Source organism: Gracilinanus agilis, chromosome 6, assembly GCF_016433145.1.
Source record: "Gracilinanus agilis isolate LMUSP501 chromosome 6, AgileGrace, whole genome shotgun sequence".
Lineage (NCBI taxonomy): Eukaryota > Metazoa > Chordata > Mammalia > Didelphimorphia > Didelphidae > Gracilinanus > Gracilinanus agilis.
This window is the reverse complement of record NC_058135.1, coordinates 215,526,278-215,544,803: the sequence shown is the minus strand read 5'-3', so window position 1 is coordinate 215,544,803 and position 18,526 is coordinate 215,526,278. Positions and strand designations below refer to the sequence as shown.

At 38.8% G+C, this 18,526-nt stretch overlaps 1 protein-coding gene across 1 annotated transcript in view; it reads right to left on the bottom strand.

Annotated features, from left to right (window-relative positions):
• SORCS2 (sortilin related VPS10 domain containing receptor 2) overlaps window positions 1-18,526 on the bottom strand; it is a 1,347,356-nt gene that overhangs the window by 134,630 nt on the left and 1,194,200 nt on the right. The window contains exon 14 of the mRNA XM_044681767.1: window positions 15,278-15,357. Within this exon, the coding sequence (XP_044537702.1) occupies window positions 15,278-15,357 (80 nt within the window). The remainder of the gene's footprint in view (window positions 1-15,277; window positions 15,358-18,526) is intronic.

The window sequence follows — 18,526 nt, the reverse complement described above, 5'->3', positions numbered from 1 at the left end:
AAATAATAGGAATGGGATTAAATGCAGGTTTTTTGATTTCCAACATCCACTAAAGATTTAAATGAAAGTTCAAGATGTTAAAGGAATTGTCATAAAGCAATGGGAGACTGTAAGCCCCATCAGAACTTTGTCTTCTCTAACTTTTATGATTGGTCTAGTGTTCCGTATATAGTATTTATATTTTTTTAATTAAAAAACTCAATTAATTCAGTTTACAACTAATCACCAAGTAATTGGTGGTGGAGGATTATATAATTTTAGGAATTAAAGCTGAAAGAGATTTTAGAATATAGAACATATGTCGGAACTGAAAAGAAATTCAGAACATAAAACAGCATGTTAGAGCTGCGAGGGGCCTTATAGATTATTTTACTCAATGCTTTCATTTTAAAGATGAAGAAAATAAAGCGCAAGGTGGAGAAGTATCCTGTCCAAGGTCACATATGAAGTAAATAAAAGATTTCAAATGAGGCAGAGATGACTTTTGGCTAGGGTAATCACAGAAGGCTTCACAGAGGAGGTTAGATCTAAGGTAAATCTTGAAGGATGGATAGCAACTGGACTGAAGGGGAGACCACAAGAAGGACATTTCAGGTAAATGGTGGCATGAGAAACATAGGGCAGAGAGAGACCTGGAAAAATAAAAAGCAAGCCCTATTTATAGGAAAATTTAAAAAAAAATACAATTAATTCTAGCTTGTCTGAGACAAGGAATTAGTAGAAAGAATAGCAGGGGATAAATGTGGGAAAGGCAATTGGAGACAGAGTATGGAAAATGCTGAATAATAACAGTAGCTGGCATTTATATAGAGCTTTAAGGTTTGTACAATTCTTCACAAAATGTTATCTCATTTTACCCTAATCCTGGAAGGCAAGCATCTTCTGTATAATCTCCATTCAACAGATGAGAAAACCGAGGCAGAAAAAGGTTAAGTAAATACTAATCTAAGAAGAAAAGAACAGAACTCTATAGCTTCTATTACCTCTTAGGGAGTCAGTAAAAAGTTTTAAGCAAAAGAATGAGACACCCAACTGGATAGTACTTGTAGCATGGAGACCCTGGAGGGAATAGCCCTAGTCTAGAAGCTTTTCAAGAAGTGACATCTTGAATGAGGGTGCTGGCTATATGAGCAGAGAAGATCAAGGAAAGTTGTGCCAGAAGGTCATGCTCAATGAAGGATGAACAGGCTTGGCAGTTTCTTAGAGGTGGGGGAAGGAAAAAAAAGAAGAGTAAAAAATTAACATCAAAGCTTTGAACTCTGAAGAGTTAATGAAGTAAGTTTTAGGCAAGGGAGTGACTAAATGGATAATGCCCATATTTTAGGGAACTAAATCTGTCACCAAAATAGGAGTAAGGGATACTGGTTATGAGGCACTTGCAAGAGCCTAGCTATGAGGTAATGAATTCTCCTGAATAAAGAGAGAGATACTTAAAGTAGATTCTTGCAAAGGCACATTTTGTTTTGTTTTTTAAATCCTTACTTTTTGCCTTAGAATTGATACTAAACATCAGTTCCAAGGCAGAAGAGCAGTAAGGGCTAGACAAGGGTGGTTAAATGACTTTTTTAGGGTCACACAGCTAGGAAGTATCTGAGATCTGATTTGAACCCATCTCCAAGCCTGCTTCTCTAGCCAGTGAGCTACCTAATCTTTCCCCTAAGAGCAAGATTAATAGGACTTTACAACTGATGGTTGATGGGAAGGCAGAAGGAAAAGAGAATGAATGATAGTACAACATAATTGAAAGAATAATGTATCTGGGGTCAGAGGACCTAGTTTCAAATGCTGCCTCTATTACTTATTTTTGTGACCTTGGGTAAGTGATTTAAATTCTCTGGACATCAGTTCATTATTCCCAAGTGTATAATGAAGATGATGGACTAGATGACCTCTAAAATCCCTTCCAGCTACAAATCGGTGTTCCTATGATCTTTTCACTTTGAGGAAATACGCACATCATTTACTCCTCACTTTAAAATGAAACTAATCTTTATTTTGAGACAGAAGCATTTCCTTCTGGAAATTCATGAGACTGATCTCAAATGTCAATATGATTTAGCAGTGTAATAGAAGGATGATTATTTACACAGTGAAACAGTGAGGTGTAGTTTGAAGTATGCTGAATTAGCGATCAGGAGGTCCAGGGTTCAAGTTCTTCCTTTGCTATTAACTTGATCTATGGCTTTAGGCAAGTCCTTTCATCTCTCTGGGACGTCTGTCTCATAATTTATTTTATTTTATTTTTTTAGTTTTATCTTTATTTTTTAAATAACAAATTTACACATAAGTTTTCCAAAGTTATATGATTCATGTTATCCCCCTCCCTTCTTCTCTCCCCTCTCCCAGAGTTGACAAGCAATTCAATCTGGGGTGTACATATATTATCATGCAAAACCCATTTCTATATTATTCATTTTCGTAAGTGAACAATCTTACAAAACCAAAATCCCAAATCATATACCCAAGTAAAGAAGTGATAAATCATATGTATTCTTTCTCTGAAGGTGGACAGCATTCTTTCTTTTAAGTCTCCCAGAATTGTCCTGGATTATTGCATTGCTATTAGTAGTTGGTAGCAAAGTCTATCACATTTGATTGTTCCATAGTATTTCCGTTACTATGTACAATGTTCTTCTGGTTCTGCTTATTTCACTCTGCATCAGTTCACATAAGTCTTTCCAGTTCTTTCTGAAATAATCCTGTTCATCTGTGTCTTGATTTTGAAAAGGGGAATTTTAAAAACTCACCACACACCTCACACTCTCTAAGCATAACTGAAGATTTATAAAGCAGTTTCCTTGAATAAGCCATGCTCTCCTCTCCTTGGAGAAATGGGGGGCTATGAGTCCTCAGTGTTGCATTCAACAGTAGTCATTCATTGTGTTGGCTTGTTTTGCTTAAAAGTTTTTCTTTATTACAAAGGAAGACTCCTTGTAGGGAGTGGGAAAGTGGGGGGGGAATGATGTAAAAACAAAATGCATTAATAAACTTCAAATAAATAAAAACTTCAAATAAAATATTTTAAGAGAGATAATAGGAATATTATCCTTATTTTGCAGAAGAAACTGAGGTTCAAAGAGTGGAAATGACTTGCCCAGGCTCACAGGGTCAGCAAATATTAGAACTGGGTTTTTGCAAATCACAGGAACGCTTCTGAGTTCAGAACCAGCTTGTTTCCCACTCATCTAAGCTGCTTCTATGCTATTGATGGGATGATCACATGAGATAATAATTATTAGAAGGTTCTGCAACATAAAGCACTTTAGAAATTTGTTATGATTGTCCTCACTTTTTTTCAGTAAATGAAGCCTAGATCCCAAATGTGAGTTTCTGATAAACCTTGTTTTTCTTATCTCGTCTTTCACATTTTGATGTTGATTGTGTGCTTGTTTTTACATGAGTGTGCCTGTGTGCTTTAAGGTTATCACTGCCAGAGACCATTGGATTTAGGAAAAAAGAATGACAGGACCGGGAACAGAGAGATCATCTTGTCCAACCCCATCATTTAAATCTGACAAAGACAAAAATGAGGCCTACAAAGAGGAAGGCCTCATTGCCCCAGGCCACATGAGTTGAAGGAAGAATCAAGATGGCAGCCCAAGTCTTCTAATAACAATATCTTAATTTATATAACAAATTATAGTTTATAACAATAGTTTATGTTTATATGTATGTACTTATTTCCATTATATATTTGCATATTTTGTAAACTTATTTATAATATAATAATAATAATAGCTAACCATTATATGGTACTTTTTACTATGGAGCGCATTCCTATTCAGGTACAAGTCGAACTCCATGATCTTTGAGATCTCAGCTACTTCAAAGATTGTGTTGTAAATGATTGCCCAAGATGAGTGACAGCTGGTCAGTGAAAACCGGAACATCAACCCAAGTTAGGCTGACCCCAAGACCAGGGCTCTTTCCACTACCAGACAGTTCAAGCCATCGACAAATGACAGGAGACAGAGAGGCCACTTAGCTCAGTGGCTATTACCCAAATGTCTGTTTTACTTTCATTTGCCTTTTCATCTTATTTATACTGCTTTCCCCAAGCTTTCTATATTTGCTTAGCGCCTGGCTATACTCTGTTGTGTCTCCTTATTTCCTCTTACTGTTGCTTCTAGCTAGCCACCATATGCCTTCTCTGCCTTGGCTTCTATTCCATTGTCTACGTTATCGTATTCTGACGCCAGCCAATTTTAAGGCCCCCTGTATGTTTGCTTATCTTTATTGCCGCTAGTCTCCCTGCCATCCAAGCATAGCAATTACATCTCCATTTTCCTCTCCCAGTCTGAGACATCTACAGTACGGAAGCGGCAAGCACAAATCAATAGTGGGTACTTGCCAGTCCAATATGCCATAGAAAGGATTTAGAGTTAGAAAGAACTTTATGGAGCATAGGTAGAATCATAGATTTAGAGCTGAAGGGACTTGAGCCACCAGCCAATCCCTGCTTCTTCTACATTTTATAGATGAGGAAACTGAGGGTGAGAGAGAGGAAGGGTAGCCGGGGCACAGGAAGCAGAGCTGGACATTCACACCTAGATCTTACGACTCTAAATCCAGGGCTCTCTAGGGAACACCACCTGCTCATTCTCTAATTTGTGTTTATTGATTTGATTTTGTTGCTAATAGTGGCTCACACTTATAGAGGACTACACCATTTATAATATACTTCACATATATTATGTCCTCAGTCATAGGATCCTACTTAGAACTGGAAGGAACTTTGAAGGCCAATTAACTCAGCCTCCTCATTTTACAAATAAAGATATTGAGGCCTAGAGAGGTTAGTGACTTGCCCAAAGTTGTGGTGGAGCTGGAATTTGGACCTGAGTTTCTTAATCTCTAATCCAAAATTCTTTCTGCTGTGCCAATTGACAAACTGCCCATGTAGTAGGCAATACACATAGTACAACTCCCGTTTTATAAATGAAGGTTCAAAAAGTAAAAGGTGACAAGACCAAGGTCACATGGCAAGACTGACATAGTTTGGACTTGAATCCACATTTCTGGACTTCAGACTGAGTGATCTTTCCACTACTCCATGTAAGCCATAGTTGTAAGAGAAATCTGAATTAAAATTTCTGTTTTCTCATTTTCTAATGGACTTAGGAAAATCTGTTAAATATTTTGAATCTCATTTTTTTTAACTCTGTAAACAGGGAGATGACAATATCTCTGCTGCCAAACTCACACAGGATAGAAAATATGGGAGTAGAATTCATGGCTTCTGTTGTATGTGGATACTCCTTCCATTGGATCAGCTACGTAGAACAATGGATAGAGTGCTGAGCTTAGAATCAGGAAGATAGCTTCCAGAGATCAAATCTGGCCTCAGACACTTACTAGACAGAACCTAGGCAAGTCACTTTACCTTGTTTGCCTCAGTTTCCTCATCTGTAAAATGAGCTGGAGAAGGAAATGGCAAACCATTCCAGTAACTCTGCCAAGAAAACCCCAGATAGGGTCATGAAAAATGGGACACAACTGAAATTGAACAATAACAACAAAAAAAAGAAGTTTCTATATGAAAAGGCATTCTTTTTCTAAGTGCTAGGGATACAATGAAGGACAAAAGATAGTCCTTGTTTTCAGGTAGCTCACAATCTAGTAGGGGAGACAGCAGGTAAATAAATGACTGGACACATCAGTAGATACATGATAATGTTGAGATCATTTTAGAGAGAAGCATCCAGGGAAAGACTTCTCACAGAAGATGAGACTTGAACTGAGCTTTGAAGGAAGCCGGTTCATTAGGAAGGAGAAAGGGGAGGGACAGAATTTTAGGCATTGAGGGATAGCTAGTGAGATTACTGGGAGTTAAATAGTGGAAAGTTTTGGATGAGGAACAGCAAAGAGTCCATCAACCTTGGATCACAGGGTCATGATTTCGGGGTGGGTGTTAAGGTGTAAGACTGAAGTAGATGGGCATTTAGAATCTATAATGAAAAAAATGATGGTATAGTGTGTATATATGGTGACTAGTGAGTCAGCATGAAAGCCACAAAGATCTGGGTTCGAGTCTAGATTTCTTCTAGAGGTGTGACTCTGGACAAGTTCTTTTCATTTCTCTAGGCAATTCTCTAAGTGTGTAAATATGTGTTGTTTTTGTTTGTTTGTTTGTTTGTTTGTTTGTTTTTAAACCTCTTACCTCCTGTCTTAGTATCAGTTTTAAGAAAAAAAGACAAGGGCTAGACAATCGAAGTTAAGTAACTTGCCCAGGGTCACACAGCTAGAAAATATTTGAGAACAGATTTGAAACCAGGTCTTTCTGATTGCAGGCTTAACCCTGTATCCGTCATGCTACCCAGCTACCCTCTAAGTGTATAAATTGCAGAGAAGGGGTCAAGTGGCTTTAGCAAGGAGATTTTCTTCATTTGGGGTTTCCTTCCAACAAACTTTTGGTTTAGTCTCTTATCCTTCTCTCCTTAATAATTAGAATAAGAGGATCACCAAATGTCATGATTTAAAGGGACCTTGGAGCTTAGGACATATAAGATGTTAGAACTGAAAAGGAGCTAACACATCATTACTATCTGTGAGCAGAGGTCCAGGAAGGTAAAGGGACTTGCTCCAGGGCACAGAGAAAGTGTAAGAATTTGAGATTCTTGACTCTGTGTCCAGTGTTGTTCCTTTCTCTGATCATACTGTCAAATTATCTCTCCTTTGGGAAAATTTGGTATCCTGATGACATTTAGGGTTAATACTTTGAACTTCCAAAATAAAATACTTCTGCCTCAAAAAAACAAAAAACAAAAAAACCTCCTCCAAAAAAGAGAGAGCATAAATCCACTTTAAATCAAGGAGAGAACAATGTGGGCGTGCCCCAGAGTTTTTTGCTTTTTATTTTGTTATCAGAGGTGTGGGTGGGTAGGGCTGCTAAGAAGATTTAATAAGTTCTCCTACAGTCCCCATGAAGGTTTTAATTAAAAGAAGTTCTCCAAAGCCACTTTTCATTTTTCATCTGGTTAATGAGGGACCAAGAGGCAGTGTCTGATGGAAAATTATGGTTGGTGTTAGGAGGCGGATCTCAAATCATTAACTTAAGTGCTTCTCTAAATGCAAATGCCGTGGGCACATCTGCCTCACCCAGGAACTCATTTTGGTTGCCTTTTTTTTTTCAATCAAAGAAGTGATGAGTGAATTTACTGGTAGGAACTGTCTGAAAAATCAAGGCAGTTTGCTTCAAGACAGCATTTTGGGTTGAGCTATTTGTCAGTAGCAGCTTTCTGGTACAGGGGAGCCATAGATAAATATGGAGGTAGTGTTAAGTAGAAAGGAGACCTGATCGAATCCTTTCCTCTCTTCCTTTAAGGTGTAGTTTAATGGCCATATTTTATATAAAGGCTTTTCTTACTTCCCCAACTTCTGACACTCTTCTTCCTAAACTATGCCATATTTAACTACTTTGTACATACCATATTTTATCCACTACATATTTATGCCGTACCTATTTTATGTGTTTCTTCCAACAGAATGAGTAAGGAATATTTAATATTGTCTATTTATATTCCCAGTGCCTAGCATAATCCCTTACACACAATGAACCCTTGATAATTTGTTTTAAACCCTTACTTTTTGTCTTAGAATTGAAACCATGTATTGGTTCCAAGGCAGAAGAATAGTAAGGGCCATGCGATGGGGGTTAAGTGATTTGTCCAGGGTCATATTTGCTTTTTTTTTAATTTTAAAATTAATGAAAAATATTTTTTCATTTTTACATGGTATATTTTCTTTCCCCTCTTCTCTCCCCCCACCCTCCTGGAACCAACAAGTAATTCTCCTGGGTGATACAAATGTTATAACTTGATATCTATTTCCATATTATTCATTTTTGCAATAGAACAATATTTTGAAAACAAAACTCCAAATCATGTACCTAGAGTCACATTTGAACCTAGGACCTACTTGGCTCTCGACTTATTGGGCTACCTAGCTGCCCCCATTGATGAATTCTTCATAATTAATACATGATTGATTAATTGACCATAGAGTCAGAACATCTCAATTTAAATCCATGTTTGCTACTTAATAGCCTGGGTAATCTTGGTTAGTTATTGTGCTTTTCAAGATCTTATTTTCTCAGCTATAAAGTGAAGGGATGGATATTGAGTATATGAACTTAATGGTGATTCACCTGCTCAAATTACCTATCAAATTAACATCAGATGCAGGATTTGAACCAGATCACCTGATTCTAAGTCCAATGGTCTTCCCGCCCTATTGTATTTTTTCTGGCATTTCATGAACCTGAAATCTGAAGAACTCAGAACTTTGCATGAGCATGCATCTGGTAAAGAAGCTACTGAGAGATTGCCCAAGACTACTGGGCTCTATGATATACTTTCTGCCCTCTTTTCTAGTCTCTTTGTAAAAAGAGACGAGACTTTGAGGGTAGCACAGTAGATAGAGGGGAAACAGCTAGATGGCTCTGAAGACAGTGTCAGGCCAGGAGTCAGGAAGATCCAAGTTCAACTCTGGCCCAAGATATTTACTAGCTGTGTGATCCTGGACAAGTCACTTAACTCTGCCTTAATCCACTGGAGAAGGAAATGGTGAACCACTCCAAAAGGGCACCTAAGTGGCCCAATGTATAGAGTGCTGGCCTTGAAGTCAGGAAGACTCATCTTTCTGCATTCAAATCTGACCTCAGATACTTCCTACCTGTGGGATCCTGGACAAATCACTTAACCCTGTTTGCCTCCGTTCCCTTATCCGGTAAATGAGCTGGAGAAGAAAATGGCAATCCTTTCCAAAATCTTTGCCAAGAAAACCCCAACTGGGGTCATGCAAAGTCAGACACAACTGAAATGACTGAACAACAACAAAGACTGTGGGTGCTTTACACTTAAAGCAGACAGGCAACTTGAATGGATTAGAGGTATAGGTATATTGGCCACTATTTTGGTATAAGAAGCCCCTTCCAGTTTTGTGATGTTCTAAGTCCATTATTCTAGTGTCTTGAGTAGTTGAATGCTATTCTTCAACTAGTCTACTTTGCTCTTTGACAGTTATTAGAGGAAACTCTAATCTTTGAAGCAAAATCCCTTATCTTTGAGGTTGACATGAAGATTGACAACCAGGTCCTTCCACAGGTCATCCATCTTTGTCCTATGGGAAAATGTTGGCCAGATAGAGTCTAATTCAAAAAGGAAACTCATATATTTTTGTTTAGAATCTAAGCATGCCATGTGGAAATATTGTATAGGGGAAAGGGTCAAAAGACTCAGGATTTGAGGACTTAGGTTTGAATTCTGATTTTGCTATTTATAAATATAGGGTAAGTTATTTGACCTCTATGGGTCTTGGTTTCCTCATTTGAAAGCATTAGACTAACTGATCTCTGAGATCCTGTAAATATCCCATTTTCTCTAACTAGGAGTATAATAAAAACCAGGGGGTACCTAGATGGTACAGTAGATAGAGTGCTGGATCTGGAGTCAGGAAAATAAGTGTTTGTGAGTTCAAATTTAGCTTCATACACTTACCAGCTGTGTGACCTGGGAAAATCATTTAAACCTTTTTACCTCAGTTTCCTCATCTGGAAAATGAACTGGAGAAGGAAATGGAAAACCATTAACCACTCCAGTATCTTTGCCATGAAAAACTTAAATGGGGTCATGAAGAGTCAGACAATTGAAAAACGACAAAAACAAAATGAAAACCAAACATATTCCTTTCACTTCTTTACTCTAATTAGTTTAGTCTTCAAAAAAAAAAATTAGCTCCTATAATGAATGAACTGATGATAAACTTTGGCAAAGTTTAGACATTTTTTACTTGTTTTAGGGAAATAGAATCATTATAATATTAGATAACTCTTTTGTTTTTTCTTGGATTTCTTTTCTTGTGCATTACTGAACTTCAAGGTCATTTACTTCTGAGTGATCATAAGTCTTTGCATTTTTAGTATAGGTATGTTTGTGCATAGTAACATGGAAGAATTATTACAGTTTTGGGGAACTATGATAATGAGAAATCTGATCTCTAAGGAAAATAATAGCCTCAAAAAAGAGAGCTGTCATGAGCATTTCTTTAACTTAGATGGGTAGGGAAGGGGGGGATAAAAATAAATGTTTTGTTGAATTTCTTAAGTGCTTAAAGGGGAGAAAAGTCAACATTGTTATACATCCCATTGGTCATTTATTCATAGGTAGAGCTCTGTGATTGGTAGAGCCCTTGTCATTGGAGATTTCCCTCCCTACTTGATAAAATTATAGTATGTAAAAAGAAGATAAGAATGAGGTACTGGAATGAATCACATTTAAACCTGGTAGAGGGTGTTTTATACTCTGAGATGAATCTTTTGTACCATGCAAAAGGAGGGAGACATTTAGTGATTTCAAGATGAATCAAATATTTGCCAGCTCGATGGAATTAAAGGGAATCTAGTCACTGGATAAAGGATCAGCCCACACCCTTGGAGGCCTTAAAAAGTCAGCCAGTTCCCAAGAAAGAGACACATTCTTCAAGGAGTCAGTTGAGAAAGCCATCTCTGGCAAGAGAGAAGAGTATTCCTCCAGCAATGGAGAAAGAATTCAGTTCCTCAAGACCGAATTCCCCTTTGCCTTCTACCTCCTGTCTCTTTCAGAGTTCAGAAAGAGAGGAGCAGGGATTTCTCTTTCCTGTATTGGCAATGTTTTTTTGTAGCTGAGCAATTTGTCCCAGTAGAGGAAAATGCCTAGAGTCCAGTTACTAAATTGCATTGAGATGAAGAGAAAAGCAGACTCTGGATCTCATCAAAATAATCTGATTGAGGGGGTATAGCATAAAGACACAATGAGAAAAAAAATTGGGACCTTGCTTTGTGGGAGTCATGATTTCCTTGGCCCTAGGTATTCCTTGTTTGTGTTCTGGTTGACTAATATATTTTCTTGTGTGTTGTTCTTCCTTTTCATATTGATGCTTTATGTATTTGTAGAAACCAGATTTGTTGTAGAATATTTTGCTACAACCGTTCGTACTATTCCACTTCAGGAAATGTCTTTGATTTGAGCTGACAATGCCATTGGCTGAATATGGAAGGTCAATCCACTGATGGGGACTCCCAGAGATCTCCAGTTTTAAGAATGTAGATACATAGTGTGCTTGGAACCTGGGATATCCAATCTGGCAATGTGAGCCAGTGGAGGAGGGGATAAGGATTGTTTAGAGGAGGCACTTGTCTAAGATGTATTTTTCTAACCCTTATTAGTCTGCTCCTCCACTAAAATCCTACTTTGAACCTCACTGTGCTCAAGAGAAGAATCAATAGTGGCCTTAATCTCTGGGTATTCCATAGGACACCTTTTACAAAGACTCTTATGCACTTATCATTTATTATTGAGCATTCCAGTTACTCATGTTTGTACTCTATCTTTCTAGCACCAAGGTCCGTGGACTTCTAAATTTGTCCCTCTGCCTGTTTTTGTTCCTCTTGATTTAAAAATATATTTGTTACATTTTTAAAGAAAGCTTTACTGTATTTTAAAATGTCAAAACCATTCCCACTTGGTAGGCCAAACAAGAACAAGGAGGGGATTGACTTTGGCCCTTGCGCAATAGTTTGGTGACCTCCTACTCTAGCAAATTCAAGTTCATAATGGAAAGGATTATGCTTTCCTTTATAATGTTTCATGTAACTAGGATGATTGCTTTAGTTGTTTTTAAAACCTTTTCTTCATCTTAGTATCAGTTCTAAGTCAGAAGAGCTTTAAGGGTTAGGCAAATGAGGTTAAGTGACTTGCCCAGGGCCACACAGATAGGAAGTATCTAAGGCCAGATTTGAACCTAGGTTCTCCCGACTCCTGGCCTGGCACTCTATCCACTGTGCTACCTAGCTACCCCATATCAGTGGTATTTTAAAGTAGAATATATGTCCCCAAGTAGAAGGGACTTTTTCATTTTAGTCTTGGTAACCCTAGTACCCAAAAGCATCCAATATGATCAATAACTGTTGAATTATATTAAATCTGTAAAGGGCTTCCTACTTTATAACCTGGTGAAGTGTTCAATGAGGGCATTATTGAACCCCACCTTTTACAGATGAGGTTTACGTCAGGTAAAATTGACTTTCCCAGAATCACGCATCTCTCAAGAGTCAAAATTGTGATTGGAACTCGACTCCTAACTCCAGGGTAACTGCTGTTCTCACTACCCCACGCAAATTTTGTTAAGATTTTTTTTCTTCCCCAAGCTGAATACATCTCTCTCTACAGCAGACACTTAAATGTTGGTTGAATTAAATTAAATGATCATGAATAGGTTTGTAGTGGAGTTATTTGTGTATCTGTTAAAATCCTCTAATAGATATAATCTCTAGGGGAGAAGGGGCTGTGATTTATTTGATTTTGGATCCCTAGTGACTAACCCAAGAACTTAAATGTAGTAAGCACTTAATAAATGATTTTTAAAAAATTGAATTCAATCCAATATACCCTCTAGCAGGTCCTATTCAGCTGAAAAGGCCCCAAGTGTAGCTTGGTGATGGATTGTGGATCTCCTAGCAGAGAACCAGCCCAGCTAACCATGGAGAGGCTTGTTGCCAAAGTATTAGCTTTTGGGTGATAAATTGTTTTGGCTCCAACCAATGCATGAAAGCCCTCCACCAAGAAGTGGTGGAGCTATAATCTACATTTGTAAAAAGACTCCCCTCAACTATGAATCACAGGGCTTTCAAAGAACTGAAGTTACAGCTATTAACCATAACATGGCAAAACAGAGTACGGCCTCAAATGGATAAATGGGCTTGAAAAATTATCCTACTACCATAAAAATCTGGGATTTATGAATGCTGTAGGGTAGCAGTTTCTCAGTTGTGTTTAATTGTCTGGGGGTGGTGGTGGTGGTAAAGGCTATTCCTGCTCTTGCTTGCCTCAGTGCCCTCTCTGGAGTGTTGACTGAATCGGGCACCAGGGGAGACAATCTAGAACAATGCCCATCTACCTTTTCAGGCAGTTGGCAAGTCCCTAGCTTCTAGAATAATCCTGACCTACAACCAGGGAGCACTTAGCTAGACTAGTGAAAGGGAGGAATTTGGGTGAGAATACAGAAATGTGCTGGATGCAGAGAACAGAATGTGGAAGAGGGAAGCTCAGAATTCTCAGTGGGGTTTCTGAGATGCTGGACTGGCAGTTGGGGAAGAGAAAAGAGGTGGTGAAGAAGTGAACAACTTCTGGACTTAGCTCTCTCCTGATCCAGTGTGAGACCTACCCAAGTCCTCTACTTTGGTTCCTCTTGTCCCTGATTAATCCCAGACATCAAAGTGACATCTATTGACCTCTCAAGAAGAGACTACCAGTGACAGTGACCTGGACTTCTTAGTTACCTCATTGGGTTCTGCCTACTACCTGGGGTGACTAGGTCATTTCTGTCACCAGCTCCTGATGCAGCAACTAACTCTGGCTTTCACCAAAGACTGTATTTGGATTGGCTCAGCCTAGGATAGCCAAACAGGGTGGTGGGAATTTAGGTAGAGAGGCAGTCAGTGTAGCCCCAATATTGTTGGGAACCAAAGAGACCTTTTGCAAGGTCAGTAGTCTGGGATAGGTAGATAATTATTAGTTATAGGGATTGTCCTAGCCCTCCATCCTTACCTAATCCCAATTATCATCTATAATAAACCTGTTACTGTTGAAAGCTAGAGGTCAGGTTGCATGTCTAAGATTCTCAGGACTGAGAGAAGCCCTCTTGCTCTCTGTGCCTGAGAGAAGTCATCATCCAGCCTCATTTACTGGTCAAATTACAATCTTACACTAGTCATGAGACAAGAGACACGTATAGATCAACAGCTGAACATCTGAAGCCTTCCCAGTTTAGTAATGCCAACCGGAACTCGTGTTCTGCTAGCACAGGCTTTGAGCATCTCAACTCCCCTCCAGTCCTCTTTGAAGTACTGGAGGAAAATTTTAGTGGGTAGAGAGTTCAGTGATTCTGAATACTCAATGTACAAATACTTACAAGACTAGCAATTGGGTCCTAGCCCATAACACATCAGAGGAATAAAACGAGAAGGTAGAAAGCATGTGCAGAGACAGGCACATGAAGATGGAAGTGGGGGGATAGGAATGGTATAGTGGAGCCGTATTCAAACTTTTTGTCTCAGGATTCCTTTATGCTCTTTTATTTATTTATTTTTCAGCCCTTAACCTTCTGTCTTAGAATCACTTCTAAGGTGGAAGAGTGCCAAGGACTAGGCAATTGGGATTAAGTGACTTGCCCAGGGTCACACAACTAGGAAGTGTATGAGGCTGGATTTGAACCAGGTCCTCCCAACTCCAGGTCTGGTACTCTATCCACTGTGTAACTTCCTGTCTTACCCTTTATATTCTTGAAAATTATTGAGGATTTTCCAAAAAATTTTTTGATTATGTGTGTTAGAGCTACTTTTTTAAAACCCTTGCTTTCTATTGGTTTCAGTTCTAAGACAGAAGAGTGGCAAGGGCTGGGCAATTTGGATTAAGTGATTTACCCAGGGTGACCCACCCAGGAAGTGTCTGAGGCTGGATTTGAACCAAAGTCTTCTTGACTGGCCTGGCTCTCATTTCACTGTGCTACCTAGTTGCCTCACTCTTTATACTCTTGAAAATTATAGAAGACCTTTGAAAATTTTTGATTATGTTTATTATATCTATTAATATTTGCGATAATGAGAAATTAAAATATTTTGACCTCACAGATTGCCTTAAAGGGGCTCAGGGAATCCTTTGGGTTCCTATAATATACTTAGAGAACCATGAATAGAGTAGAAACAACATTGGATTCAGAGTCAGGGTACCTGTGTGAAAATCTTGACTTTACTCACACTACCTGTGTGGTCTTGGGCAAGTCATTTTCCATCTCTGAGTCTCAGTTTCCTCATCAGTGAAACTAGATTAAGTTATCTTCTGGTTCTAAATCCTATGAGTTTTGAGGCCTGACATAGAGAACCAAACCCTTATCTTTTGGGTAGATGAACCCAAGCAATCATCCTAATAGGAAACTTGAGCTGAAAATGTTATGATCCCACGTGGAAGGCAATTCAAAGGAGCTTTAGATATTCCAAACTCAGTTGTATACCCAATGTAACAATTTCTCACTTAAGGAACAGGCTGCTTCGTCAATGGGACGCCAAATCTCTAAACAAAAAGGGCTGAGCTTTGGGTAGTGTGCTGTATTGAAGGAACAAGAAAGAAGTCTCAGCGTCTTTCAGACAACGGACGAGTAGTTTGAGGAATATCCCCCACACATGCACTTTCCCAGATTTAGAGAACCATCACGTCCCCAAGAAGGAAGGCAACTGTTTTCTTACCTGACGCCAAGTATTTCCACAGTCAGATGTGATGTACATTTCCTCTTTGTATTCCACCAGCTGAGAACCCAGGTTACCTAGTTTCAAAGATAATTGGTCAAAGGTTACTGGTGGTTATTCATTTTTTCTCACTATTTTAGTTTGGAAAGGCCACATCTACCCCTTCTGTATGTAGACAATTTAGAATTCTAGAATGTTTCTAGAATTGGAAGCAACCTTAGAAAAGAGATCATGGATATTTAGAACTAGAAGTGACCTAGAATAGAAAATATTAGAGCTATAAAGGATCTTAGAAGAGAACATGAGAATTAGAAGGGGCCCTAGATGCCATGTACTTCAACCTTTTGATTTTACAGATAAATGCATCCCTAGTTATATAATATTTAGCAGTAGAGCCAAGACTAGAACTCAAGTTCTGATTCCTAGTCCAGTTTTCATCCATCACAGAGCTTTTCCTCCTCCTGGCCCTGTTCCTGACTTTCTGAACTTGAAAACCCTACTCCTTCTACTTCTGGTTCTTCTTGGAACTTCTCTCAGCACCTAGAGCTCCTCCATCCTGGTAAAGCCTACCATTCCTGTTGCCATGGCCCTCCCTCTGCAAAGTATCTTCCCTCCAGCTTCCCAATCCCTCTCTCATTGTAGAGTTCCTTTTAGAGCCTCCAGTTGGAGAAAGGACCTAGGCCAGTGTGTTTCTGTTTTCCTGCTTCTTAACTTTCTGGCATCCAGCCCACTACCTACTTTCCCCTCACTTTCAGCTCCCTTTTCTGTGTTGTTTTCCCCAATGAGAACACATGGTCCTTGTAGGCAGAAATTATATTTCGTTTTCCTCCTATTTGTAACCCCCTGCTGCTAGTATGATGCCTGATATAGAGTAAACACTTAATAAATATTTCTTTTCTTCCTTCTTTGGGGAATACAGTATATAATAAATTCTTGCTGTGATTAATATCATATCAGCTACAATTATACAACTAAATGATAATCCAGTTCTGCGCCGTCACTTAATGCCAATGTTAAAAGGACCAGGTATATTTATGATTAAACAATCAATCCACAACATATATTAAGCACTTGTTATGTGCCAGGCACAGGCAAACATTAAACATATCATGCCATTTAGTTAACCAAGCCTGATGATCTCCCTGAAATTCCAGTTCAACTCTAAGAAGCACTTCATCAGGCTCATTTTTGGTAAGATTACATATAGGATGGACCATATTTTATGTTCCATGTTCAAAGGACCATTTCAATTTTATCATCCCATGTTCTAGCTTTCTATGTTCTCTTCCAGTTCTTGTTTTATTAGGCCAAAGAGATGCATCTTATGTTCATTTCCTTTTGGATCTGAATTTCTTTTGGAAGGACCTTGACAGAATATGTGGCAGTGGAAAGGAAGACAGGGCTTAAAATTCTTTCTCTGGGATCTGTTGACTCTATGAATCTGGGCAAGTCACTTTTTTTTCACTCAGTGATCAGGGCAATTCTGTAAGATTAAACATTTCAGGGAGGGTGTTGATTTGCATTCGTAGACAGAGTTTCCTCACTCTGTGAGGAGTTCCCTATACCGGTGAAATCACAGGGCCAGACTCTCCCTCTTATTTAAAAGTTGGGGAGCATTCAGAGGAGAGCAACTAGGATGGTGATGAACTTTGAAAAAAAGTACCATTGACAGAATTGGGGTTGCTTAGTCTGGAAAAGGGAAGATGTATGCATAAGGGAAGCATGGGGAGATTTGTAGAAAATACACTTTTGTTGATACTTTTTATTTTTAAATCTTAAATTTTCCCTAGTATCTCGCCTCCTCTCAGAGAACTATCTCATGTTGGGCGAACATCGATAACTATTTTCAGGATTTAGGGCTAACGTGGTTGAGAGAATAGATCTCTACTTGACTGAAAAAGGTAGCGGCAGAGGAGGAATAGGTGGGATTCACAGAACCACATTTAAGCCCAATGTAAGGAAAAATTGTTAGCAATTCTCTAAATGACAAAGATCGCCATGACAGGTAGTGGGTACCTCAGCTGTAGAAATATTTAAATGAAAGCCGAAGCCTAGTTAGCAATGTCGTAGAATATATTCTTAAATTGGTCCAGGTTGTATTAGATGGATCTGATGGTTCCTTCCTAACCAGATGATGTTGTTTAGAGTGCCAGGTCTAGAGTCAGGAGGACCTAGGTTCAAATCTGGCCTGGTACTCTTCAGAGGTCTGATGGTCCCATGATTCCATTGGCCACAGAAGTGGTCAACTTGACCACCATACAAAACCAAGAATCTAATACATATGAACCAAAACAGAATTCTGTTATCCAACTTCATATCACAGAGAGTATCTAAAAGCAAGATTTATCAGGGACCAGAATCTGTTCCATGGAATGCTGCCACGTAAGCGTAATTTCCTGAGGAAACTTGTGGTTTGCAATTTCAATTGCATAGATATCTGTCTTTTAAGAGACCTCATCTATCTTCCTTGCTTCCAATAGCAAAACTGTCAAACTGGCAATTATTTCATATAGAACCAGGGAAATCATGGTAAAATTCATATGACACAATTGTAGAATGTCCAAGTTAGAAGGGAACTAGAAACTGAGTCTAAACATCTCCTCTTATATGCTTAGAGAGAGGTAGTGACCCACCCAAGGTCATACAGATATTTAAAAGTATTAGTTCTGAAATAGCCATGGCAAGGTACAAATATCTCAATTAGCTATCACATTTATTTCAAGGCAAAATGTTCTCTCATAGGAAATTAGCATTTTATAGGTTAATGGATCCATTACTTGAATATTTTGAAACATCTAAGAAGTTTATCAGTGTGAGTATTTCCTTTAACTCGTCTCAGACTCTTCATTCCTTGGAAGACTGTCCTCATGAAATGGTTGAGCATAATAGATAGAAAGACAGATACACAATGAGAGAGAGAGGGGGATACAAAGAGAAAGAAAGAGAGAGAAAGAGAGGGAGAGAGAGACAGAGGGAGTACAATTATCAGAACATAGAAGAGGGGAAGACAGAGAGGGGGAGAGAGAGAGAGAGACAGACAGACAGAGACAGAGGGAGAGAGGGAGAGACACAAACACACACACACACAGAGACAGAGAGAGAGACAGAGAGAGTAGAATTATCAGAACATAGAAAGGAGGGGAGAGAGACAGTGGAAGAGAGACAGAGACAGAGACAGAGAGACAGAGACAGAGAGAGAGAGAGAGAGAGAGAGAGAGAGAGAGAGAGAGAGAGAGAGAAAGAGAGAGA